Below are 23545 nucleotides of genomic sequence, written 5' to 3'. Positions count from 1 at the left end.
TGCAGCAAAAAGTCGGTCGCGCTATCCACCCCTCACTGATGCACAGAACAATCCTGTTGATGGCGGCAAGGAAGTTTCAGGAGACACTCCTGCAGAAAAAAGTCGGTCGCGCTTGTTTGATCCACAGCCACATCTACTCAGCAACAGCGGTGACAATTCCGACGAGTCTGAAGATGACGGCTTCTACGCTGTTCGCACTGCAAGTCGTCGTGGTAAGAAGCGCGAGGCGCCCCGTGGTAAACAGCTTGAACCTTTCTCTCGTCGCTCCTTACCAAAGACACAGAAAGAGCTAGATGATTTCGAGCAGAAGATCAGGCGCAGTCAAAGTAGGCGCGAGGGTAAAAAACGTAGGCGATTTCAAACTTCAGTCGACCCTCTCATTTCAGATGCACAAGAGCTATTAGCGGACGACTTCGGTCACATGTTTCCAGGACAGGTTTTCACTTTCAGTCAAAAAGTTCTTTTTCAGAATGCCGAATGGAAGAAAGCAGTACGTGAGAACGCCATACTAAAGGAATTCATAGCTCTCGAGACAAACGACAACATCAATTCCGAGCACATCATCGAGGCTACTCTTACCGGTTCCAACAAAGCTATCACGTCCGTCCGAATGTCCGACGCCACATTGTTGCGTCATTTAGCCGAACGAAGCGGATCTCCATCGACGTTCACAAGACTCCGTAAGAAGAAAATGATGGCGTCGACCCAGAGTGTAGATTCACCAGATCCTGGAGCAGCGAATATGCACCGTCGCACTCATCCCTCAGATCTTACTTCGACGCAGCGAGCAGAACCGGAAACCGACGAAGATACTGATGACGTCTCAGTCTCCCACCGCGGCGGAACTGGTGCAGTAGCCACTGACGAAGCTCTCCATGAAGTGCTTCAGCAAGCTGTCGTTCGTATCAACGCCGAGCAAGACTCCAGCAGCCGACAGAACGATCAGTCAACCCCTCGAAACGTGCATTCGACCCGCGAAGACGTACAGTCAACCTTTCAAGCCGGATCCTCCACGTCCCGCGGCCCAAATGAGGTTGATTTCCAACATGAGCATCAGCTCCCATTGCAGGTAGTTCTCATCCCTCAAGTGATCGGACATGAAGACTCTTACAGTCAGCTAACACCATAATAGCAACAGGAAGCTCCAGACACACCACAGCAAGCTCAGCAACAGCAGTATCGTGCCCAAACCGAGCCTCGACCTGGCCGGGCTGTAGCCGAGCGGTCTTCTCTATTTAGAAGAGTGGGAACCATCACAGGCAATACCCTCGCTGCTCTGTCACCATTCCGCCGTGCTCGACGCAATCCTCAAGAACGACAGAGGATCCTTGCACAGCAAGCCCCGACTCAATCTACCACCGAACCCGCCACTGAAGCCACCACTGAATCCGCCACTGAGCCCACCATTGAACCCGCCACCGATATCGCAGAATCAGAAGCCTCTACAGATAGAGACGAACCAGGAGTCGGAGCAGACTGGTGGCGTGACGGCGCAACTCGGTCTGGAACGTACCCAAGTACATCCAGGCCACTAATGAACACATCTCAAAGCGGCACCCAACAAGTCGCTAACAGATCACGAGGTACGTCGCCAAGATGGTCGCAGTCCGTACAACGGCCTAGATCTCGCACGTCGCGAGTGGCGAGCCATGGCCCTTCTCAAGCCAGTCCTGAACGTGCTTCAGCAATGCAACAACGCAACGACAATACTGCACCACAGACTGCTCGCGAAAGCCGAACGGAATCTCTCGAAGAAAGATCCATGCAAGCGGAGAGCATGCGAAAGAAAGAAAGAGCCCGCAGCAGAGTTCTTGCAAAGAGATCTTTTGAGGCCGAGACGGTTGACGAGCAAGAGACCCTTCAGAAGAGAGGTCTTTCTGAATTGGACGGAAAATCAAAACGGAAGCGGTACTCAATGCCTGGTGCTTTCGATGATAGCCAGATGGACGATACGTACATTTCCGAAACTGAGGCCTGGCCAATTGGCGTCCCAGACCTGCGCAGACCTGGAGAGAAATTGCCAGCACTACCTCGAAGAGCGTACATTCAGGCTGAGCAGATATTCACGAACGCGAATGGCACCACGGACCCGGTCATCTTCTCATGGCGTCACATGCTCTGTCGCGCTATGTATCAAGTCCTTGGCGCACCTCCTCACCTGCGACTCAAGTGGTTCCTCATGATGTTCGGCAATAACTCTGATAAACAGCAATTGGATATGTCGAGCTACATGCAGTGGTATTGTAGCGACGAAGAAAAATGGAAGCGCTGGCTACCGGGCTTCAGCTCCTTCTCCGACTTCACATCCGCCAATCGCATAGCGCTCACCAAAGCATATTGTGAGAGTGAGCTGGTCGACGTAGAAAACCTCATCTTTCACCGCAGATTCAACACGAGTCAGACATACCTCCCACAGTTACCTTTCGACTCTACTACGTATATGGATGAGACACCCAAGAATCGCAATCGCTCCAAATCCACGTCCCGATCGAGGACCTCTGGCAAGTTCGTTGTCCCCGACACCGACGATGATGATAGCAGCATATACACGCCCAGCATCGACATGAACAGCGAGCAAGTCAAGATTGAGCAACGCAAGAGTGGTCATGCCAAAGGTGGATCCACCTTTACCGTACCAGAAGACAGCGATGACGATGACGAGAGCACATTGATTCTTGACACACCTTCGAAACCACCTCCTCGTCCAACGCCTGCTCATGCCACCCTCCCAGGAGTTTCCGCACCGGCAACATCTCCCAGGCCAAACATCTTCGCTGCTGAAGGTGTCGACAAAAAACGTACCTCTACAGGTATTCCATCGACTTCCCGGCCCTCGGTGAGCTCTACACCCCAGGATGCTGCTGCCTCGATCATTGCAGCAGCACCTGGGGTGGCTAGGGCTCACCCCAAGGTCATCGGCCTCGCTTCGTCGATGGCCACGAAGCCCAAGAACACCAGCAATCTTGCTGGGCCTCCCCTCATCGCCTCCCCAACCCAGGAGAAAGACCTCAGGGTGGCGACCGCACCTACCCTCCCAAAGCTCACCCAAGCTATCTCTTCTCCGGGCACGTCGCCGGAGGAGGATAGAGTGAGCCCAGTAACTCCCACTACCCTCGCTGAGGAGCGCCTCACGTGGGTAGTGGGAGGGGCCACTCTACACGGTGAGCTGGCGGAGGATAGGGTGGCGGTCGCCACGCCAAAGTTCTCCTCTCCTCCTTCTCGACGTCTAAGTATAGACGAGGGAGGGGAGGGAGCGGTCTCCAAGATGTTGGCTTTCTAAGCCAACGGGTTGGGGGAGGTGGGGGAGGTGGGGAAGTCGATGGAGTCTTGGGTAGGAGTTAGCGGTCCACGGTGGCTGTGCGGTTGGGAATTTCGGTGGGCAAGGCGGTTCTCTGTTTCGCTGTGGCGCTTGTTTGCTTTGTGCTCTACATTACTACCCTTGTTTTATTTGCTTCGGTTTCACCCTGGGTCATACCAATTTTGCTGTCATCACAAGATAGGCGACTTTTCCTCAGGGCAACCTGATAGGGTCGGTCTTCCTCTTGTGGCGACGGTAACTGCAGTGCGGCTCGGGGTCGATCAAAGCACTGAGAGCAAAGGTAGTAGCGCAGAGCACAGAACAAAGAAGTGCTCCAGTGATTCATGGCTGTCTGCCTCCGTCTATTACCGATCAATCGGCTGCCTTGGACTGCTTCTGGATAGAAGAGGAATTGTTCGTCTTGGGATTATCTTTGTTTGTACGGTCATAATGTACTATATACCAACTACCAACGTGGCAATGCGGCCACAGAGCTGGCATAATGAACCGAGAAAAGTAATAATTAATTATGATTTATGTAACACTTCTTCCATTTGCACTTCGTCCATCACTGTGAGACTGGACGACATAAGGAAGGAGCGGAAGTGCTTTTGATTCTAGAAATGGAGCGAATACTGCCCACTTGTTTAACTTAAAGCAGGTGTCTGGCCAGGGACCTGGGTAGGTAAGTAGGTGCTCTCTCTATTATTTGGGTTCATTTTCGCCCGGGTTGGCCGTCCGCAGAGAGATGGATGTAGACACGTGACGTGGTTTATCCAGATCAGATTCAGATTAGATTAGATTACATATTAGCCCGTGCGCCAACTTTTTCCTTGCACATTTCCGTCTACATAGGTTCGTGACGGGACCTAATAACAGTCTCAAGAATCCCCACTTCACATCTGAAAATGCCTCCCATAGAAACCGAGTCGAAAAAGAGGAAGCGAAAGCATCAATCCAAGTCTCACAATGGCGACTCGCAAGAGACTGCGCCGACCGCAGTGGCAGACGTGCCCATTCTTCCACGAAAGAAGGCGAGAACAAGTGAAGCAGATATGGGTGGTTCTGACACTGGAGCTGAGAATGCTCCGGTGCATTTCAACGACGCCGGCGAGGAGGAGGCTGAGACAATCCCAATACCAGAATTGCCTTCCGTTGCGTCCTTGCCTGCAATAAGTGCCGAACCTCAGAAATTTGACGAGCTTGGTCTGTCAGCAAAGACCATGGAAGCCATTCAAGAGATGGGGTTTGAGAAGTTGACAGAGATACAGCAGCGAGGTATCCCGCCCCTGTTAGCGGGCAAAGATGTGCTGGGTGCCGCGAAAACAGGCTCGGGAAAGACTCTGGCTTTTTTGATTCCTGCAGTGGAAATGCTGAGTTCTCTCAGGTTCAAGCCACGCAATGGTAAGCTTCTGTACCTTTTCTACCTCAGAGGAAATACTAATCTGGTACAGGTACCGGTGTGATTGTTGTCTCGCCTACTCGAGAGTTGGCGCTTCAGATTTTTGGTGTAGCCCGCGAGTTGATGGAGAAGCACTCACAAACATTCGGCATAGTTATGGGCGGCGCAAATCGCAGAGCGGAAGTTGAGAAGCTCGGTAAAGGTATCAACCTTCTCATCGCCACGCCCGGACGACTTTTGGATCACCTGCAAAACACACCTGGCTTTGTCTTCAAGAATATCCGCGCATTGGTCATAGATGAGGCAGACCGCATCTTGGACGTTGGTTTCGAAGACGAAATGCGGCAGATTGTCAAAATTCTACCAAAGGAGGAACGGCAGACCATGTTGTTCTCAGCAACGCAAACGACGAAAGTCGAGGATCTCGCGCGCATATCACTTCGACCTGGCCCATTATACATCAATGTGGATCATCGGAAAGAGCACAGCACAGTCGAAGGTCTAGAGCAAGGCTACATTCTTTGCGACTCGGACAACCGCTTCCGCTTGCTGTTTTCGTTCTTGAAGAAGCATCAGAAAAAGAAGATCATTGTCTTCTTCAGCAGTTGTAATTCGGTCAAGTTTTACGCCGAACTTCTCAATTACATTGATCTGCCGGTATTGGACCTACACGGGAAGCTCAAGCAACAAAAGCGGACAAATACCTTCTTTGAGTTCTGCAACACTGATCACGGGACACTGATATGCACAGACGTGGCTGCTCGAGGCCTCGACATTCCAGCCGTCGACTGGATCATTCAATTCGATCCTCCAGACGATCCCCGCGACTACATTCACCGTGTTGGCCGCACAGCCAGAGGCGCAAACGGCAAGGGACGAAGCCTTATGTTCCTTTTGCCCTCGGAGGTGGGCTTCTTGAAGATATTGAAGGACGAGCGTGTTCCACTCGTTGAGTTCGAGCTGCCGCCGAAAAAAATCATCAACATCCAGAAAGGACTTGAGGATCTGATTAGCAAGAATTACTATTTGAACCAGGTATGGAATATCGCATGCTTGCCACACCTTGGCTTGAACTAACGTGAGGGATAGTCTGCCAAAGACGGATATCGGTCATATTTGCACGCGTACGCATCACACAGCCTGCGGTCAGTGTTCGACATATCAAAGCTTGATTTGGTGAAAGTGGCAAAGTCCTTTGGTTTCTCGACACCGCCACGGGTAGATATCCAGCTCGGAGCAAGCATGAGCCGAAACAAGCAAGAGGGCAGGAGAGCATATGGCAGTCAGCCTAAACAGGTGAAGAAATTTGGAAAGAAACGGTTTGAGGGAGAGAGGGACTAATAGGACGTGGGATAGATTCGTTCTGGCCGGAGACGGAGGAACAATTCAGTAGCGTTGGCGCAAGTCGGCACAAAAAAAGATTTTGTTTTCTTCATGGCCACCGGACATTGTATCTGTGATTGGTTCAGGTGGACTTTTGTCCTTCTGGGCTTCTTCCGATAGTTAGATGTTGTTCAACGGTGTGACGGGCGCGCGTAGGCGGTGCACCATAGGTTTTCCGCGCACAGTGCAAAGCTCGAGATTGTCTTTTGATGAGTTGTCAAGTTGTGGTGGATGGGCAGGCTGGCCAATGACAGGCCACGCACCCCCAAAAAGTCGCGCTTAAGCATGTTCAGCACTCAGCCCAGCGGCCGGCGATACGGCCCTTTCCCTCAAGGCTTAAGGCGCGAGGCTAGATGAAAGGTTGGCCTAGAAACGGAGATGTTTGGGGAAGTACGAGTCTACTACTGTGATTCATGTATGCTGCTGCACCCATTAAGTATGGAGAGGTGAGATGATGCGATGCGAAATGCAAATTGCTCTAGACATCTGCTACTGATATCCATAGCACACCACCTTGGGCAGCGTGTGGTTGATGGTACATAATAGGAGCGGTCAAGCGAAGTCAGCAAAGGGAAATCTTGATCAAGCAGCACCTCCATTTCAAGACATGGATAGACCAAGCATCACGATCCAATAGGCGTCGAGTATGGCGTCAAGAAGAGGTGCATTGCTGGCATGCATTGCTCTCGGAGCAAGGGTCTCTCTCGTAAGGCAACAGAACGGCGGAATCAAGATCTCAAGACATAAAAGTGCAAGCATGTATGAGCCTTTGATGCTGCCGGTGAGAGAATGTCGACGATCCATGGCTCAGACAGATGTGTGGACATGGCTATAGATTGGTGATATTTTGTAGACACTATAATAGTATGATATAGCAAAAAACTGTGGTACGGCCGCCCGAGCAACCGCAGCTCCATCTGTGGCGGTGCGGGTAGGGTGGCTGGGGCTGAGGCTGGGAAGCAGACATCTGAGTGTATATTCTCGTACTACAGCTGTTGATTCATTCCATTGGTTACGGACTTCTATATCACTTTCTATATTACCGATTATACTGCTGTGCTGCGCTTACTTTGACATAATAGCCATGAACTAATTAACTACTGAATCCGAAGTCTGATCGCTTGATCGCTCTTTGATCGCTGTGCCCCAGCCCGCTGCCCACCGAGCCAGGTCCAAGCGCGCATTGTTGTCGACCCACACAGCTCCATCCATCACTCAGCAAGTCCTGCAAGTCCCTACACTGCTCGCTCTCTCAAGCAACAAGTGCCCTGTTGCCCAGGAATTAGTGCCCTTCCTCCCCGTCTGCCCTCTACTGTCCCCCGACTTTTGTTGTTTGTCGCTCGACCTTTTACTTTTTGCATCATTTTCGCCCAAATACTTCTGCTGCGATCCTGCATTCTCTTATCCCTATATCCACCGGTCCCAGCATCCCACACAAAAGCGTGCTCAGCTATCGCCGTTAGCCGTTTTCATCCAATTCTCCGACGATAGGGCCTTTGTTCGCAACCCGGCATCGTGACCGCAGCCTGCACCGACCGAGCACCATATCAACAACCCACTATTACCTCGACATCTGCTCCCTGCGAACATCCCTCTGTGAAGGTCGCAAGCTAGCTCTGCTCATAAATCACACGAAAATGCTCTAGTCTTCTTCACCAACATTGCTCTCTGTTCTGCTGGTGTTGAGGCGGGAGCTGTGTGTTGTCGTTGAGTCTGCGGCTTAAAGGCGATTGTCTCCGCCATCCGTGCACATCCCTCCACAGTGGAGAATTGCAAATCTCGAGAACGATACCACTTCAGCTACAGCAACATAGCTTCATATCTCTGACAGCCTGCTCTGAATCTACCACTCTCGATCCCGCGACTTTCCGCATTGCCGCCGCCATAGAACCTCTCATACCACTTCACTACCTGCCATCCATGTGCTCGAGCGCCACTCTCCTCTGACATCTTGCGCCAAACCTCACGATGGGCGTAGACACGCGCAAACCTCCCTTACCAGCTCCCACAGACCTCAGTTCCGTCGATAACGGAAACAACACTACCGACGACCTAGCTACAGATCTATCTCGTGCCACAGACAAGACTTCATATTCCATACCCGAGGACGGCAGTCCGGTAACAATCGCAACAAAACGACACAAGGACGGAGCGCTCACAAAACATACAAATCACTCCCAGACATCCCTTCTAATCGAATATTTCGAAGCCGCAAAAACAGGGGACAAGGTTCATTCACGACCGAGCGTCCGGGTCCGGGTGACTCCTTCTTCGCACAAGAGATCAAGAACCGCAAGTGATCAGCTACGCGTCACAGAGCTTGGGAAAGACAGGAAGCCTTCGTATACGAGGCGCATATCCTTAGGCAACAAGGCTGCCGACGAGAAGGCTGGGGAGGCGACTGAACTTTCTTATTCGGGCGAATCTGCTATTTCGGATCGGCCGCCGGTAGAGGTGGAAGTCTTGCAGAACGCAAGCGATCTCTCGCAGTCGGATATTTCTGCGAGTCACCGACTACCTACAGATTCAGCCATATCATCCATGCCACCGGACAGCACTCTGGACGGACCACTCGTTCCCATAATCACTCGCAGGCGGAGCCAGAGCTTGGAGCGTGACCTAGAGAAGGAAGAGGTCATCATCAAGGACTCATTGAAAGCGCCAGATCGTAAGCGTAGTAGGAGTCTGAGTCGCGAGCGCATCACACAGAAGGTCATGGAGAAGTTGACTGCGAAACCTGCAGAGTCTATGAATGTGACAAAAGACGTCAAGGCTTCCAGCAGACGAAAGTCAAGCAGAGATGATGTCGCAGCCGGAGGCGTCAGTTCGCCACGAAGAACTGGTAGGTCTCACAAAGGCGACGACTTAAGTGGCAGTGCCGAGTCGAGCCTTGTGTCTTCGAATGCGAATCGCAAATCTGGAGAATCCATATCAATGCGATCTGGCGTATCGGCAGCGTCCTCGATCAACAATCCAAAGCTTTTACAAACCGTCGAAGACGCTATACGAAGATTGATCTTGCCCGAGCTGAACGCCCTGAAGGAGGAACAAAAGACGCAGAAGAACAGAGATAAGTTCGAGAAGGCGGCTGCACGAGATTCGGTTGGATCGTACAGCTCCCGAGATGAGCTCAAACGCCGCGTGTCAAAGCATGCCAGCGCTCCGGACATGTCTAAATCGAGGCCTAAGGTTGTGCTCAACCGAGATGGTGATGATCCTGGCGTAGTGCTCTCTAGCGATTCTATCAAAGGCAGGAAGCACAGAAGATCAAGTCGTGATTCCAGCGATTCGCGACCAGAATCACGGTCAGAGAGTAGGAAGAGCAGTGGCAGCCGGCACCGATCCAAGGGTGAGGTCGCAGCAGCTGGTCTGATAGGTGCTGGTCTGACAGCTGCCGCGCTGAAACATCATGACTCCAAAGAAAGTGTCGACCGCAAGCACCACAGAAAGCATCGTAGCAGTAGTCGAAGCAGAAGCGCGAGCATCTCTGAGAGTGTTGGCCGGACCGAACGAGATGAACACATACCTCCAATGCCCATGCAAAGCACTCTGCACGGTTCTGAGGTTACCCGGGATTCGATTATGTCGTCAGGCACCGAGCGTCGTCGTCGTTCAGTGTCTTCGCAAGGGGAGCACACGCCTGTCCGCGAAGTCTCTCGTGGCTCAGCCGGCGCTGTCACATCTCCAGATCCTCAGACACCAACAAGAACTCCTGCCGCTCTCTCGAGGGGTTTATATAGCCAGCACAGCAATCGTTCCCTGGGAAGTCTACCAAGGAGTGCCAAAAGCGATCGGAGCTTGTCCGGATCAAAGACTGCCGCAATTACTGCTGCAGGAGTTACTGGGGCTGTAACACTATCTCATGCTACAGAAAAGCAGGATATCAATCGCGACTACACTCAGTATACTCCAACGAGGGAAGTCAGTCCTGTACAAAGCGATGCCAGCTATAGAGAGGAACACGTTCAAGGCGGTCGACGCGAGTATGTTGACTCGCCTCGCAGTCCTTTATCTGTATCGTCCCTCGGGAGAGGCTATGACAGGAAACACTCAAATATGTCTATGAATTCTGCGACCTCAACTCCGAGCTATAAGATGCCACGTGCTAAAGAACGACCCAAGGCAGTCACCCTGGAGACTCCAAGTATGATCCTAGGGGATCGCGGCGACCATGGAACACCTGGAAAGGAGGCCGATGAATTCTTTCAAGTAAACCATGAGGAAAATGAACGATATCGGCGAGAGCTTGAAGAGGCAGGCGAATCACCTACGAGCTATAAACGAAATACCGGATACACTGACGACAGTGTCGACGGTCCTTTCATGGATAGGATGACTGCTGGCCAGGACATTCGAGGAGTGGGTGCGATTCCAGAGTACGTGCGCACTCCAGTTGCCGTTGAATCTGCTGTCGCGTCCCTACACGAGCCATCGAATGTCAGCGGGCAGTCGTCAGAAATGAGCCCTCAGAAGAAGAGTCATTTTTCTGCGTATTCTACCTATGAGGATCAGCTCGCCAAAGAATTGCCATCTCCCCAAACTACGAGAGAAGCAGATCCGTCCAGTCGACTGAGTCCTACAAAGGAGAGATGGAGCACCTTGAAGGAGCAAGCAGCGCGATCTTTGTCTTCATCAAAGTCGAACTCGCAGCATAATTCCCACAACTCTCCGCAACAGAGTGTCAATCACTCCGCCCACGAGGAGCAGGAAGAACCTATCGATTTTTCTGCAAATGCGCTCCCACTGGCTCATGACCCTATGCCTGAGATAGGCCACGGTTTCGATAGTGACGAGCAGTCCGAGGTTACTACTAATCCGTCAATCATACAAGGGCCACTAGGCGGCGAGCACTATGGAGGCGATAGGGCTCATTGGCCTCTCGAGGTGACGCCGTTGAAAGGCAACGCTTCCCAAGGAAAGGATATCGACCAGTTCGATGGGCAAGGGAAAACGCTTCTTGCTGGTGCCGGTGCTGCGACTGCTGCAGGTATTGCCGCGGCCGCCGCTGCTCGGATCCAAAGAGACCAGGACCAACATTCTCCAGATCAGCAAAACTATGAACCTTCTCTGGAGGATGAGTACAATGCTCGCGTGGAGGACGATTATGATGATGAACCCACAGCACACCCAAAGAATCCTTTCAGTCCGCAAAGTCTACGACTTGATGAAGGCTATATTTCTGCCGCTCACGCTGGTGCCATCACGCCCGATTCTCAGGTCCGGGACTACTATGCAGACGCGAGACAAGGAGGCCAATACACTCCTGACATCGCTGCCGACGATCCTTTCGGTCCCGCCACGACTGGCAAGCACGGTAGACATGTGAGTATGAATTCTCACGGAATGGAGTCCCCACTTTACGACAGTGCCACGGGTCGGGGCATGGACAGAATCCAATCTAAGGACGTGGTCGCCCTCATGGATCATCTCACAGTGCGAGATGCTCAACGTAATGCTCGCGATACTGAGATCCTTGTCACGCTTGTGCGCAGTGCAGCCGAGATGCGCAACCAATTCGAGGATATGAAACGTTTTATTGCGGTACAAGATGCTGCCCTCATGCAAAACACCAATCAAAAAGCAGTGGGTATCGAGCAGAAAATCCTGCAAGGTCCTCGCCCACAACCGCTTGGATCTCCTCGCATACCTCGACAGGCTTCTACAGATGATGGATCAGAGGATCTTCCGACCAAGAGGCGCAATGTTTTCAGGCGGGCCCTGAAAGGTCTCAGCGCGAAGAGCACCAACGACATGGCTAACATCGAGAATATGCTAGTGCAATTGTTGGGCGAAGTTGAAGGATTAAAGGAGATGCAGACGGCCTCTCAGCCTCAGCTTACTCAAATCAGGAGTCAATCTCACAGTCTCACGTCCTACGAGAACCTTAGAGCTAGTGGCGACGCAGGATATGAGCCTGACGGACAGGCCGGTACGTCGTCAACGCCAAATCATTCAGGATACTTGTCAAATCCTTCATCGTTGCGACAATCCGGCGGTGCCATGCATTCTGGCTATGATGGGCGCCGCGGGTCCGAGCACCGCATTAGCACTGTACTCGAGGGCGATGAGGACACTCTTGACGAGCACGAGGCTCGTGCCTTGGATGTCGGGTTCGAGAACAACGAACGACTTCTTACCCCAACTCAAGAAGTCCGGCGTGCGCAGATCCACGAGAACAGTCCGCCAACACAAGCATCAGGTCAGTTTGCAGCGCAAAGCCAAGAGAACACACCGAAACGGAAACACAAATCCGGCTCATCATCAATCTTTGGTATACCCAAGATCTCACGATGGTCCAAGACGACGACGTCTACTGCCCCAGAGCGGAACAGTATAGATCGCAAGAGTCAAATATACTCTGATCATTCTCGGTCTGGATCTCAGGCTGATCTGAACTTTTATGATGATGATGATGACTATCGAATGAACCCCGATGACCGCCTACGTTCAAAGTCTACTCTCGGTGAAGGTCAAGCGCGAAGTCTTGGCGGCAGCCAAGGCAGATCTCCTTCACCGTTGATACCTGAAGAGGATTATGATGATCCCAAGTACAAAGCTCATCGCAATTCACTCAATCTCGAACATCCGCAGCCTCGTCCTGGTCCGACGCATCGTCGTACTGGACATCTGGAGAACCAAGCTGTCTCTTTTGGCAACATGCCGCTGTCTCCCAGGTCCGAACACGGACAAGATGACGAATTTGACAACAAGTTTGATCAGTGGGGGTCAAATCCTAGCCTTGTGCTAGGGCGTAACAATCGCTTGAGCGGCGGCTCAGAAAGATACACCCATGGCCGCAGTCTAAGCCCGATCGATTCCGAAGGCGGATACAGCGGACATTCGGCAAGCGAACAAGCTCAGGCACCTTCAAAGCAGCAGCAGCAATCAGCAATCGCACCAAAGGTGTCAGTCGAGCAATCGGCACCGAGCCGTTCGTATGGCAGCAGTTACGAAGGCTACTCATCACCGTACTCACAGGGCCATCTCGCACCGCTTGAGCCCATCCAGGAGGTCAGGTACAGCCTGGAAACGGACAGACAAGTCCTCACGCCCAGCCCCAGTCTACACAAGAGCCAAGGCATGAGCTCGCCATCGCGCAAAATCACGGGGCCACGCCCGATGAGGACGACAAGCGGCCAAGGCGCCACGAGTGGAAGCGGCAACACACCTGCTGCCAACATTGGCACGGTACGGAGGAAGCCAGTAAGCGCAAGGGAAGCAGATGCTGGTAAGTCCTTTATGAGAAGGTTCTTGCGCTAGGGGATTATTGTTGTTTATAGTTTTGGTCTGGGCGTGTTTGCTGATTCTTGGCCTTTTCTTGCAGAGAGTATCCCGAGTTACCGCGATAGCTTCGAAAGCGAGACATTTTAAGCGAGAAGTTTTTTACGCGAAACCCTGCGATGCATAAGCGGCGGCGGCGGCGGCGGCCGAACAAATAAAATATAACAACCAACAGCAGCATTCAGCGACGTGGGTTAGCAGCATGGTGAATCCGGAACATCTTATTGTTTTTCCGTGTGGTAAAAAAGGGGGTGGTTGGGTGGATGGTGGAGGCCGATCGGGATTTTGGGGGTGGGTTGGCAGAGTTGGTAATTTTTAAAAAGCGAAAAAATCTTTTTTTTTCAACAACAACGACTCTTACGATGGAAACGTAGCGGCATTTACATGTTCTTGTTCTGTTTTCCTCTTCTGTTTTTCTTTTTTTTTTTCCTGGTTTCTCTCTTTTCTCTTTTTCGCGCGCTTGCTTCTCCGTCCTAGATGGAAGGGGAGGAGAGGTGGCGAGAGGGGTATTGGGGGAAGGAGGAGGGAGAAGGGAAGAGGGAAGACGAGGGGGCTTTTTTTGGAGCCTTGTCCGTGTGTGTGTGTGTGTGTGTGTGTGTGTGTATGTATGTGTGGGCATATGCGCATGTATCTCTGAGCTTTAAAGCTGAAGACGGTTTCCTTGTCCTTTTTTTTTCACCTTTCTTTTTACTGCTCGATTTAGGATGGAAATAGGATGGATGTAGAAGAGAGAAAGAGTTTGGGGGAGAGAGAGGGGAAGAAAGTGGATGATAAGGGGGGGTTGGATTTGGTTTTGGATTTGGATTTGGATTTGGATTTGGATTTGGATTTGGATATGGATATTGTAGGAAAGCAGAGGGAGAGAGAATAGGAGGGGCAAAGGGGACAGGAAGGAGGGCTAGGAGGGGGGAGGAAATATCCGTCTTGTCTTGTTTTGGTTTGTTGTGTGTATTTAGCTATATATCTATCTATATATATTTATTTGATCCCTTTTTTTGGCCTCTGATTCTTTCTTCGTTTTTTTTTGGGATTTTGGTCTTTCTTTATTTTTGGGCTTTTTTTGCGTTCGTTCTTTTTCTCTCTCTCTTTCTCTCTTTCTCTCTCTCTCTCTTTCTCTCTTTCTCTCTTTCACGGCCAAGGAAGGCTAGGGTAAGAGGTAATGGCAAGAGGCAGAGGCAAAAGGCAGAGGCAAAAGGCAGAGGCAAAAGGCAGAGGCAAAAGGCAGAGGCAAAAGGCAAGAGGCAGAGGCAGATGCAAAGGGCAAATGGGACTGTTTCGAGAGCACTGCTTGCTGCTTTGCCGCTTGCTTACTACTCCCGTAAGGAGGCTGAGCGGTGAGAGGACGAGAGCACGTTGATCTTATCACTTGAATTGCTTGGATTGCTTGGGTCGCTTGGAACAATTAGTCAATTGGTCGATTGTTCATATCGAAATGAGAACGGTATAATCTTTTCTACCGGGATGTTATTCTGTAGTAGTAGTAGTAGTAGTAGTAGATGATAGATATCTGGAGAAGTTTGCAGAATCTGGCTCTAGTGAGTGTCTGTATATGTGTTATTCACCATGGTATATACCCGACCTGCACTATGCATCCATACAGGGGGAGATCAGTACATGTGAGCCTGCGTGCCCTCCGAACAATAAGTACAAGTCTAACATAAAAAAACAGATTTCTGGAGGCTACATATGAGGATAGACTAGAATGGAGCAAAGGGGAAATCTGTGTGGTAGCGGAGCTGAGAAACAGGTATCAGGACGTGTTGGAATTGAGATGTTCTATGGTACTATTATACAGGCAGTAATTGACTCTTGCTTGACCAGGCAATTGTGCTTTCCATTCAGCGGAAGAAGATATGCCAAGAAGCATCTGAAAATGATCTGATATCCAGAGATCCACTGGTCTTTTTCAAGACAAGGCAGTGCTGAAGAATATGTTGGAGGAACCGCAGTGTTCCGAACGCAATCTGAGCATGTTTCTCGGACGGTTTTGCATTAAAAGTAGCCAACTCCAAAAACTCGGATGCTTCCAAAGTAGGCATCGGAAAAACCGAGAACCCCGACGTATAGCTGTCTGTCCTAGTTCCTTCTTTGACACGCTATGCATATATTTACGGTGTTCGGTAGAGTTCGCGAAGCTGCCTGTGTTATATAGCTTCAGCGTTTACTGGAAGGAGGCGGCGAATTGTCCCATGAAATCATCGGGCTCATTCTTGAGAACTACTCCAAGAAGGGGTGAGATGCGCTCAGTGTCAAAATGCCGGAGTTGACTGCCGTACTCAACGCCAATAGATCGTGAAAGAGGTTTGCTCTATTCATTTAGTTCCTGCTTGTAGAAGTCTTGTTTCCGTCATATGGGTACCGAGAAAACCAGGATCTGAGAGGACGCCAGTGTGGGAGTGTTTGGCGGTGTACAACTATGGCCTCAGGGGTGTGTCCATGAGCATCTGCGAGGTTGCCGTAGCTATCAGCGATTACATGAATTAAACACGACTAAACAGGATTTGTCTATAACGTGTAATGCAGTTCTCGCATGACAGGGAGTGTTTTCATAGGGCGTCGTAAGGTACCCAGTCGTTATCGTCGTTCCTGGCATGCTGGGGATCGCTGTCGTCTTCGTACCTAGCATGCTGGAGATCGTTTTCGTCGGCGGAATCACCCTCATCAGACGATTCCCCATCAGTACAAGAGTCGTCTGAAGACAGCTCAGAGTGAGAATCTTCGAATGGAAACAAGACCTCCTTAATCACCCATCCGCAACCTTCCAAGACCTGCCGCCACTCCTCGCTCACATGATCAGGGTGGGTTTCCATGACGATTTCCCTGAGGCGAGGAGATCTCCGGAATGATTCATTCATCTCGATGATCTCAGGACGCATGACCTCGACGAGATCGTATGTGTCGACTTCGTTATTCGCAAGGGTTGACGACTCGATAGCGAATGTGATTGTCTCCAGATTGGCAAGAATGGAGAGGTCGAAGTGGATGAACGGACTTCCGGAGAGCGCACAGCGATAATCATCCTGGAAAGCGGCACGAGAATAGTGGTGGATCCTTGGAAACGGGATCCTGATATGGCGGAGGAGACAGACATTAAAAGCGCCCATGCCTGTCAACAGGTTCCCAAACTCGACACAGCTGGTTATATGCGAGATATCGATGACGTTCCGGGCGTACAGCATGACATTTGCTTCACACCAGATCTGGCAGTTCAGACGGAGAATCTTGAGTGCGAGATTGTTTCGGTGTGGCTTCACGTCGCCACGAACAGGCTCGGAAGACACGAGTGCATGTTCGTAAATATTGTTACGGATCTCGGCCGGCAGCTGCAAGAAATGCAGACCCGACTTCTCCCTCAGCTCGCTGGGCATGCTTTCTCGTCTGTCAGGAAACGCGTTTCACAGCGCGCGCGAGGAAAAGCTTTGTTTCGGTTGTGTTGAGAAAACGAATGGAGAAACGCTCAGCTCATGAAACAGAATCCAGCACAATGTATTGATGAGCTTTAACCAAGATAGGGGGCATAGAAAAAGAGATCGTAAAGGCAATGGCAAAGAAAAATATATCCTGGTTGTGTGAAAAGAAATTTCCAAGGATGAAGGAATTTTTGGCAGAGGGTATTTATTCACTCCTTGCAACCACCCCAATCAACAGTACTGGAATATAGGATGAGTTCTAGGCGCTAGACAGCCGGTGCCTTCTTAATTCCATGGATTCCTATCCGGGCCCCACCTGCATCCGACTTCCAATGATAGTGTACATTCCTTCTTCTTTAGCTAGGTGGTATTAATTAAAATTTCTTCTTTGCTCCTCGGCCACTTGAAGTGATACTTACTTAGACATGTCATGATATAGATCCATTTGACATAGCATAGAGGCCTCCCATTTAGACGCAGACGCGAGCCACGGGAGGACTGTCGCAAGCTTTCTGCAGCGATCAGAAATCAAACCCATGACTGTGCATTAGTGTCTGAGGGTCCCATTGCTATCGACTACAACCGCCGTATAGGGAACCCTCTAATATTGCTCCTGGCTATGTATTTATGGGAGCCTTCTTCGTTCTTCGATGGTCATTTCCAATGATATTAGAGGTTTTAGAAGGAGATACCCTCCATATGGGACGGCAATAAGCTAGCTATACATCGGCTTATCGCCTATGGAGACTCAGGCCTGCTAATACATCGTTTGGAAATGGCAGGGACGACGTCTCTGTAGTGGTATTAGGTATATATGATCGACGAAGCTAGTGGTCGTTAATCAGTTAAGTTTTTCTATTACTAAGACCAATTGGTAGAATTGTTGGTCCCTGAACGTCCAACCCGGAATCCACGTAACAAGTTATTAAAAATTGGAATTGAGACTTAGTCGATTAGCAAATCTCGTACGAACTGTGTACCGTAGGAGACTGGGGACTACTGTAAAAAGAGCGTATGTTGCACCTAAGCTCATTCCATCAGTCGAAAAACCATTGAAGGGGAAGTTCACTTCAAGCTGATACTGTGAGAATCTTGGGATTAAGGGTAGGAAAGAAGGACAGATGAGAAACACGAGACTCTAGCTTGAAGCTCCGTCCGCTTATACTGAAGGACCAGATTATCTGTACCGTCACTTTCGTGGCTGCACTGCTTCTGTTAGTGAAAAGGAGATACCGATTCTAACAATACAATATAGGCACTCAACACATAGTGTATGAATTGACGATCTCTACGCCATCGAAACGAGATATATGAAACTTATTTAGACGTAATCGAAAAGGTAAATCTGGGGTATATTCGGCATGCTACATCTCGTAGCTACTATCAACAAAACATAGTGCGCCCTGAACTTCAAAACATCGCAAGAGGGCTCAAGCCGGCAACGCAGAACATGACAGCCCATTCAAAAACGCCTGGTCATTGCATCTTCATACAGAATTATCAGACCCCTCCTTCTGTTACACGTGCTGCTTCTCACGATCCGCACCGCTACCACCAATAACACTACTGCGCCTGCGCTGTTGTGCCTGGAACTCCTCTGTCTCCTCGTAGTTGATAAGCAACTCGCCTTTCTTACCATAGCGGCGCGGTTCATTGCGTGCAATGGCAACAACGTCAAAGACAGATTTAGACTTGTGGAAGATGGCGTCCATTTCTTCGAGGGAGCGGCCCATGGTTTCGGGATAGAAGAAGTAGACACAAGGGATAATAGCAGCATTTCTAGAGAATGTGTTAGTCCGCCTTTACTGGAAGGAGAATTAGTAGGGACTTACATGGCAGCAAAGATAATATAGGTCTGGTAGCCTATGGAGTTGAAGGAGATCGGTGTTATCATGACAACCATGAAGTTGAAGGCCCAGTTCGCTGAAGTACTTAATGCATTTGAGGGGGCTCTGATGCGAAGAGGCACGATTTCGGCAGGGTACAGCCATGTCATCCCAAGCCAGCCGATGGCGAAGAAGGTATTGAAGACGAATAGCTGGAGGGGGATTAGAATGATTCCCACATAGATCCATTTTATGAAAACTTACAAGAACGACAGTCACAATACCTGGACCACTCCCTGGCAGACTCGCAGTTCCAGCAAGGATCGCCATAGTGCCAGCCATGCCAACGGAACCGAACAGCATGAGCTGTCGACGGCCAAACTTCTCCACCGTGAAGACTGGGATCCAGGACGCCGCAAAGTATTCAGTGCCATTGCAAGCAGCCAACAAACGAGCGAGTGATGGCGAAAGCCCAATCTGATTTTCGTAAATGTAACTAGCGAAGTAAGATATTAGATTTATTCCTGATATTTGCTGGAACATCTGGTTAACGTAGCCCAAAGCCGCGCGATGGAAATGGCGATCGCGGTCCATGGTAAACACATCCTTGAAACCAGCGCTAGCCATCTCAAGGACAGTATCCTTGATCGCAACGAACTCAGTCTGGATGTACGGGTCGTCAGCTGGAAGATCGCTAAGGGCTGCCAGCACATTTTGAGCTTCCTCTTCGTGACCCTTCAGAATCAGCCATCGAGGAGATTCAGGAAGCTCGAGAATGAAGACGAGGATTAAGAGAGCAAAAACGATCTGGAACCCAAGCGGAAATCGCCACGAGATTGAACTAGGCTCGAGGTAAGAGAAGCCGTAGTCTATCCAGTAACTCAAGCAGATACCTCCTGTAATGAGAGCGCCTTCGATCATCACCATCTGCCCTCGTTTGTGGCTCTTGGACGTCTCAGATTGCCAAGTTGGGACGGTGGATGTGTTTAGACCATTCCCAAGACCTGTAATGATGCGGCCAATAATCAAATGTGGCAGTGCGAATGCAGAGCATTGTAATGCAGCACCGATGACCATGATTGTGGAACCGAGGAAGATGGTCTTTCGGCGACCAAGCATATCTCCAATCCAGATACACGCGATAGCACCGAAGAGGCAACCGACGTTGTAGGACGCGACCGAGATACCTTGGATGTTCGTAGCATGATCACGCTCAGGGCCTTCTGGAACAGCGTTTACGTTGAGCTCGGGGAATTGGCGTAGGAAGGACCCCAGTGTAAGTAAGCCACCCGTTACACCCTGATCATATCCAAAGAGGCTGTCTAGCGTCAGTATAGAACTTGAGATACTTTCGTGTTCGAAGATCACACTCACAAAAAGTCCAAACCGGCAATGACACCAATGGCCACATTGAGTCGGTTACCACGAAGGCCGAGGTACTTGGGAAACAAGCCCATGCTGTGGGTCTTGTGTCTGCACTCGAGGTGGACTCGATAGTGGTGTTATCGGTGGTCAGGCGCGCACAAATTCGAATATCTCGCCCAGGGAAACACGTATCCCGACGACACAAAGTACAAAGTTCGTGTTATATTGTCAAGATTAGACAGGCAGCCGAGAAGACTTTATAACAAACTAACGGTAGTCGAACATGAATTGGTGCAACGGCCAGCGCCGGGAACTTCTCCAACGGTTTCTCATTGGTCATCTCGAATTTCACGGTATTAAGTGGAGGAAAAGCAGATGTTTAATGCGTGGAGAGAGTGGAGTCCCGCCGATCTCTCTCGAAATCGGCCGACCTGCCAATGACGCAGGACTTTTGCTTACTCGCATTTCCTCATTCGGTAATCCGGCCCTATTTCCCAGCCTCCTGGCGCACTTTGGCCCCTCGAGCGCTTCTAATTTGTTTCCTATAAGCCTCTATTAGCCAGCTTCTAACCTCTTCAAGGCAGCAGAAAGTCGGCAGCTGAGAGCTTGGCACTCAAGCATGGAAAGCACGAAGAACAGATCAACATGCCCATGAGAAGAACCAGAATGGCGCACTCAACGCCATGAGTCTTGACTCGATGCGATATATCTCTTCATTGCGCTGAGATGTTGTTATACCACCAAGGCCGAACTACTCTGCGAGCCGCAGCCTGTCCGGTTCGAGTCGTGGGCTTCCTTGCTGGTCGCTGTGGGGAGGCAGTTGACCCTCTCCATTATTTCCCCGGCAATGCAATTAGAACCCATGGGGATGTGGAAATACCCGGTGTCTAGCCGTACGATGTTCCGTTGTTCTTCCATCATAAGACAAGAGACGACGCACTCCTTACACTGACTGCTGCACGTATCGTATGTTGTGTAAAGAAGACATAGGGCCACCGCAGAACGTGGGATTCAGCCTCGTAGTCGACGAGCACGGACTATATCGTAGCAGGGGTATCGTGGGCTTCGGTCCTAGACAAGATTACAAGATTTATACACATCCTCTGTGCCCAGAGACTTGAACAGAAATCCTACTTACGATCGCTAGAACTCGAACACAGCTATCGGGAAGGAAAAGTGCTACTAAGGATTCAAGCCTCACCTCGCACAGCCAAATTAGGAATTCTGCTTCATTGTGGGTGGAACGAATCTGACATGCGAAAGCTCTCAATCCACTGATCAGAAACTTGGATTTACTCGCATACAGCAGCCTACAGCAACCTGACACAATGTGTAAGATACGAAGTACGGTTTGTCCAAACTCGAGTCACGGCTTTCCCAAAAAGGCAATTCCGCCCCACCTAGGCCTCTACTAGCCCCAATGTCCGAACGTTCAAATTCATGAGCAGGTCGTGCGATCAAGATTAATACGCGCCCTTGACTCTTCTGGGTGACTCAATGTAAAAAATGAACAAGAAAGCCTTTCGATATGTTACGATCTCTAGTTTTGGCGCATATATTAATCATACGACCACTCAAGGTTCGCTTTGCCTCACAGTTCTGATCAGAACCAAGTTGCAGTGCAAAGTGGAACCCGGACTCTTTAAGTTTTACTAAGCCTAGAGACATATGGGCTTATCATTACCAGAAAACCATAAGTACCACGAACTATAACGTCAAATGACAAGGTAATCTTTACTTACTGACATGCTTGGATAGTGAAATTTTCTCGAGGCAACCTGTTATGTCGATCGACTTGTCTCCATGCACTAAGAAGCTATTGTCCAGCAAAGCTGGAAGCATGGATTACTTACTGAGCAGACTTCAGTCTTTATATTAATGACGGACGTTGAGTGTTGGACACGATAGCAAGTTCTTCTTCAGTTGAAACGATAGGAATGGATCACTGATTGACTTCCGGAGGAACGCACTCGGGGCCTTTTCTGCCAAGAGATATGGGAGGTGACAGTTGTGGTGAACAGAATCGCTTCGAGACCATCATCATAGTTTGAGACCTTCATTCTTATGCTTCAATATCTAGGCTTACTGAAACTAGCTCTAGCATTGATTACATTGCGCTTTCGCAGTTCTTTTTTGCATCCAGTTTCTGACCCCAAAGCCTTGCCTTTGTGATCCTGTGAAGCTTGTGTTTTGCCTGTGATACCCGAAACTCCATATATCTATCTGTCCACCACATCTTGTCCACATGTGGCCAATTTGACTGCCGATAGCTATGCTTTGGTGTGATGTGCGTCATACAGGGATGGAATAACCAATCTACCACCCACCGGTAGCGATACCAGCAGGCGCAAAGTTGTCAGCAGTAGCACCACCATCGTTCCATTCACCTGTGATGGGAGCAGTAGGCGCATTGGCTCCTTCAACAAGATTGTCATACCCACCACCAAAGCTGCCGCCGGCTTCGGGCTTCTTACAGCGAACCTTGGTGTGACCATCTGCCCACATTTAGTAAGGAACACACTCGTCAAAAGTCCCATCGACACTTACATTCTTGGCAGTTGGAGCACTGTACCTTGGAGTAGTCCCGAGGCAGAGGACAGTCACGCGAGAAATGGCCCATTGTATCGCAGTTCCTGCAAGTTACGTTGTCGGGATTCTTCGGTTTATCACATTCTTTAGCCATATGTCCCTCCTCACCACAGTTCCTACAATTATTGTCGCGAGCAGGGGCGTTTGGACAGTCCTTCGAGAAATGGCCATCTGGTGTCGTTAATAAGTGTTCAACGAAGCGCAAGATGAGTACGTACACTCTTCGCACTTGCGGCACTGTACGTTCTCCGCAGATCGCGGCTCAGTGCAGTCGGTCGATCTATGCCCAGGCTGCTTACAGTTCCTGCAAAGATTAGGGTCAACGCGCGGCTGGGTGCAGTCGCGGGCGCGGTGACCGACTTCAGAGCACAGGGCGCAGCTGATCTCAACAGCGGTCGAGGCTTTCTCTTCCTTGCAATTCTTGGCTATGTGTCCGAGCTCTGTAGACGATAGTCAGTGGAAGGCTGTGATTGATATGAGAAATCGCATACCTGCACAGCGACCACACTTGATGACCAGGGCATCCATCGGGAAACCGGCATCCTTGAGACGTTCCAAGTTGTCTTCGGGTGTCTTTGGCCAGCCCTCTCCAGCGTTTCGACGACGTGGCTTTTCACTGAAGTAGAAGCCAAGAGAGTATTTCTTTCCAGTGTTGCCCTTGAGGTCAACAAGAGTGAAAGTGTTCGGGATCTCGCGCTCCAGGCCAATCAAGAATATGTTACCGCCCTCTTTGTGTTGAGCGGCATCGCGAAGGGCCATCTCGATGTCAGCAAAGCTGAAATCTTCAACCTTCATACCGTAGGCCTTGAGTGCCTAGAACTGTATGTTAGGTTTGCGCTTTGCTGTTTCAGAGATCTGAATGAACATACGCCTTTAAAGTCATCAAGATCTCTTTCTTTGTCCGCTTTCATCATCAACTGCCAAGCTACCTCGGGCTCAACATCAGGGACATCATACCATACGAGCTTACGCTTGTCGGTACAATCACCAG

The 23545-nt window shown here is 50.2% G+C and overlaps 7 protein-coding genes across 7 annotated transcripts; 3 read left to right on the top strand and 4 right to left on the bottom strand.

The window, feature by feature from the left end:
• Positions 1 to 13: 13 nt before the first annotated feature.
• Positions 14 to 3280, top strand: EJ05DRAFT_505021 (uncharacterized protein; the record flags this gene model as incomplete). The annotated part of the gene is made up of 2 exons (XM_033747653.1): positions 14 to 1069; positions 1133 to 3280. Coding segments are annotated over 2 exons (3204 nt in total), but the record flags the coding sequence as incomplete, so codon positions are not given.
• Positions 3281 to 4353: 1073 nt separating this feature from the next.
• Positions 4354 to 6041, top strand: EJ05DRAFT_444932 (DEAD-domain-containing protein; the record flags this gene model as incomplete). Its single annotated transcript, XM_033742150.1, has 3 exons — positions 4354 to 4702; positions 4753 to 5735; positions 5790 to 6041. The coding sequence occupies 3 exons, from the start codon at positions 4354 to 4356 to the stop codon at positions 6039 to 6041; spliced, it is 1584 nt and encodes a 527-aa protein (XP_033595832.1).
• A 483-nt stretch (positions 6042 to 6524) lies between these two features.
• Positions 6525 to 6927, bottom strand: EJ05DRAFT_213208 (uncharacterized protein). The gene has a single exon (XM_033739844.1). It carries the CDS (start codon positions 6885 to 6887, stop codon positions 6684 to 6686), a length of 204 nt encoding a protein of 67 aa, XP_033595831.1. The 5' UTR covers positions 6888 to 6927; the 3' UTR covers positions 6525 to 6683.
• Positions 6928 to 7766: 839 nt separating this feature from the next.
• EJ05DRAFT_213171 (uncharacterized protein) lies at positions 7767 to 13500 on the top strand. The gene is made up of 2 exons (XM_033739843.1): positions 7767 to 13311; positions 13408 to 13500. Exons 1-2 carry the CDS (start codon positions 8052 to 8054, stop codon positions 13452 to 13454), a joined length of 5307 nt encoding a protein of 1768 aa, XP_033595830.1. The 5' UTR covers positions 7767 to 8051; the 3' UTR covers positions 13455 to 13500.
• A 2410-nt stretch (positions 13501 to 15910) lies between these two features.
• Positions 15911 to 16732, bottom strand: EJ05DRAFT_505018 (uncharacterized protein; the record flags this gene model as incomplete). The annotated part of the gene is made up of 1 exon (XM_033747652.1): positions 15911 to 16732. One exon carries the CDS (start codon positions 16730 to 16732, stop codon positions 15911 to 15913), a length of 822 nt encoding a protein of 273 aa, XP_033595829.1.
• Positions 16733 to 18121: 1389 nt separating this feature from the next.
• On the bottom strand, positions 18122 to 20152 carry EJ05DRAFT_213022 (sugar transporter STL1). The gene is made up of 4 exons (XM_033739841.1): positions 19975 to 20152; positions 18865 to 19918; positions 18607 to 18812; positions 18122 to 18553 (listed from the first exon to the last, which is right to left on the bottom strand). The coding sequence occupies exons 1-4, from the start codon at positions 20055 to 20057 to the stop codon at positions 18292 to 18294; spliced, it is 1605 nt and encodes a 534-aa protein (XP_033595828.1). The 5' UTR covers positions 20058 to 20152; the 3' UTR covers positions 18122 to 18291.
• Positions 20153 to 22978: 2826 nt separating this feature from the next.
• Positions 22979 to 23501, bottom strand: EJ05DRAFT_480391 (uncharacterized protein). The gene has a single exon (XM_033744858.1). It carries the CDS (start codon positions 23311 to 23313, stop codon positions 23008 to 23010), a length of 306 nt encoding a protein of 101 aa, XP_033595827.1. The 5' UTR covers positions 23314 to 23501; the 3' UTR covers positions 22979 to 23007.
• Between the last annotated feature and the right edge of the window lie 44 nt (positions 23502 to 23545).

The sequence above is a fragment of the Pseudovirgaria hyperparasitica genome, assembly GCF_010093815.1.
Source record: "Pseudovirgaria hyperparasitica strain CBS 121739 unplaced genomic scaffold EJ05scaffold_20, whole genome shotgun sequence".
NCBI lineage: Eukaryota > Fungi > Ascomycota > Dothideomycetes > Acrospermales > Acrospermaceae > Pseudovirgaria > Pseudovirgaria hyperparasitica.
The sequence above is the reverse complement of the archived record's forward strand: the minus strand, read 5'-3'. Positions and strand labels throughout refer to the sequence as shown.

What these genes read in the sequence shown, in the direction of transcription:
- EJ05DRAFT_213022 (XM_033739841.1), bottom strand. Translation starts at nt 20,057, where the DNA reads ATGGGCTTGTTTCCCAAGTACCTCGGCCTTCGTGGTAACCGACTCAAT. An exon ending in ATTGCCGGTTTGGACTTTTT is followed by an intron (nt 19,919 to 19,974) that starts GTGAGTGTGATC and finishes GACGCTAGACAG; the next exon opens with CCTCTTTGGATATGATCAGG. An exon ending in GTATTGTGACTGTCGTTCTT is followed by an intron (nt 18,813 to 18,864) that starts GTAAGTTTTCAT and finishes ATCCCCCTCCAG; the next exon opens with CTATTCGTCTTCAATACCTT.
- EJ05DRAFT_213171 (XM_033739843.1), top strand. Translation starts at nt 8,052, where the DNA reads ATGGGCGTAGACACGCGCAAACCTCCCTTACCAGCTCCCACAGACCTC. An exon ending in CGCAAGGGAAGCAGATGCTG is followed by an intron (nt 13,312 to 13,407) that starts GTAAGTCCTTTA and finishes CTTTTCTTGCAG; the next exon opens with AGAGTATCCCGAGTTACCGC.
- EJ05DRAFT_213208 (XM_033739844.1), bottom strand. Translation starts at nt 6,887, where the DNA reads ATGGATCGTCGACATTCTCTCACCGGCAGCATCAAAGGCTCATACATG.
- EJ05DRAFT_480391 (XM_033744858.1), bottom strand. Translation starts at nt 23,313, where the DNA reads ATGGCCCTTCGCGATGCCGCTCAACACAAAGAGGGCGGTAACATATTC.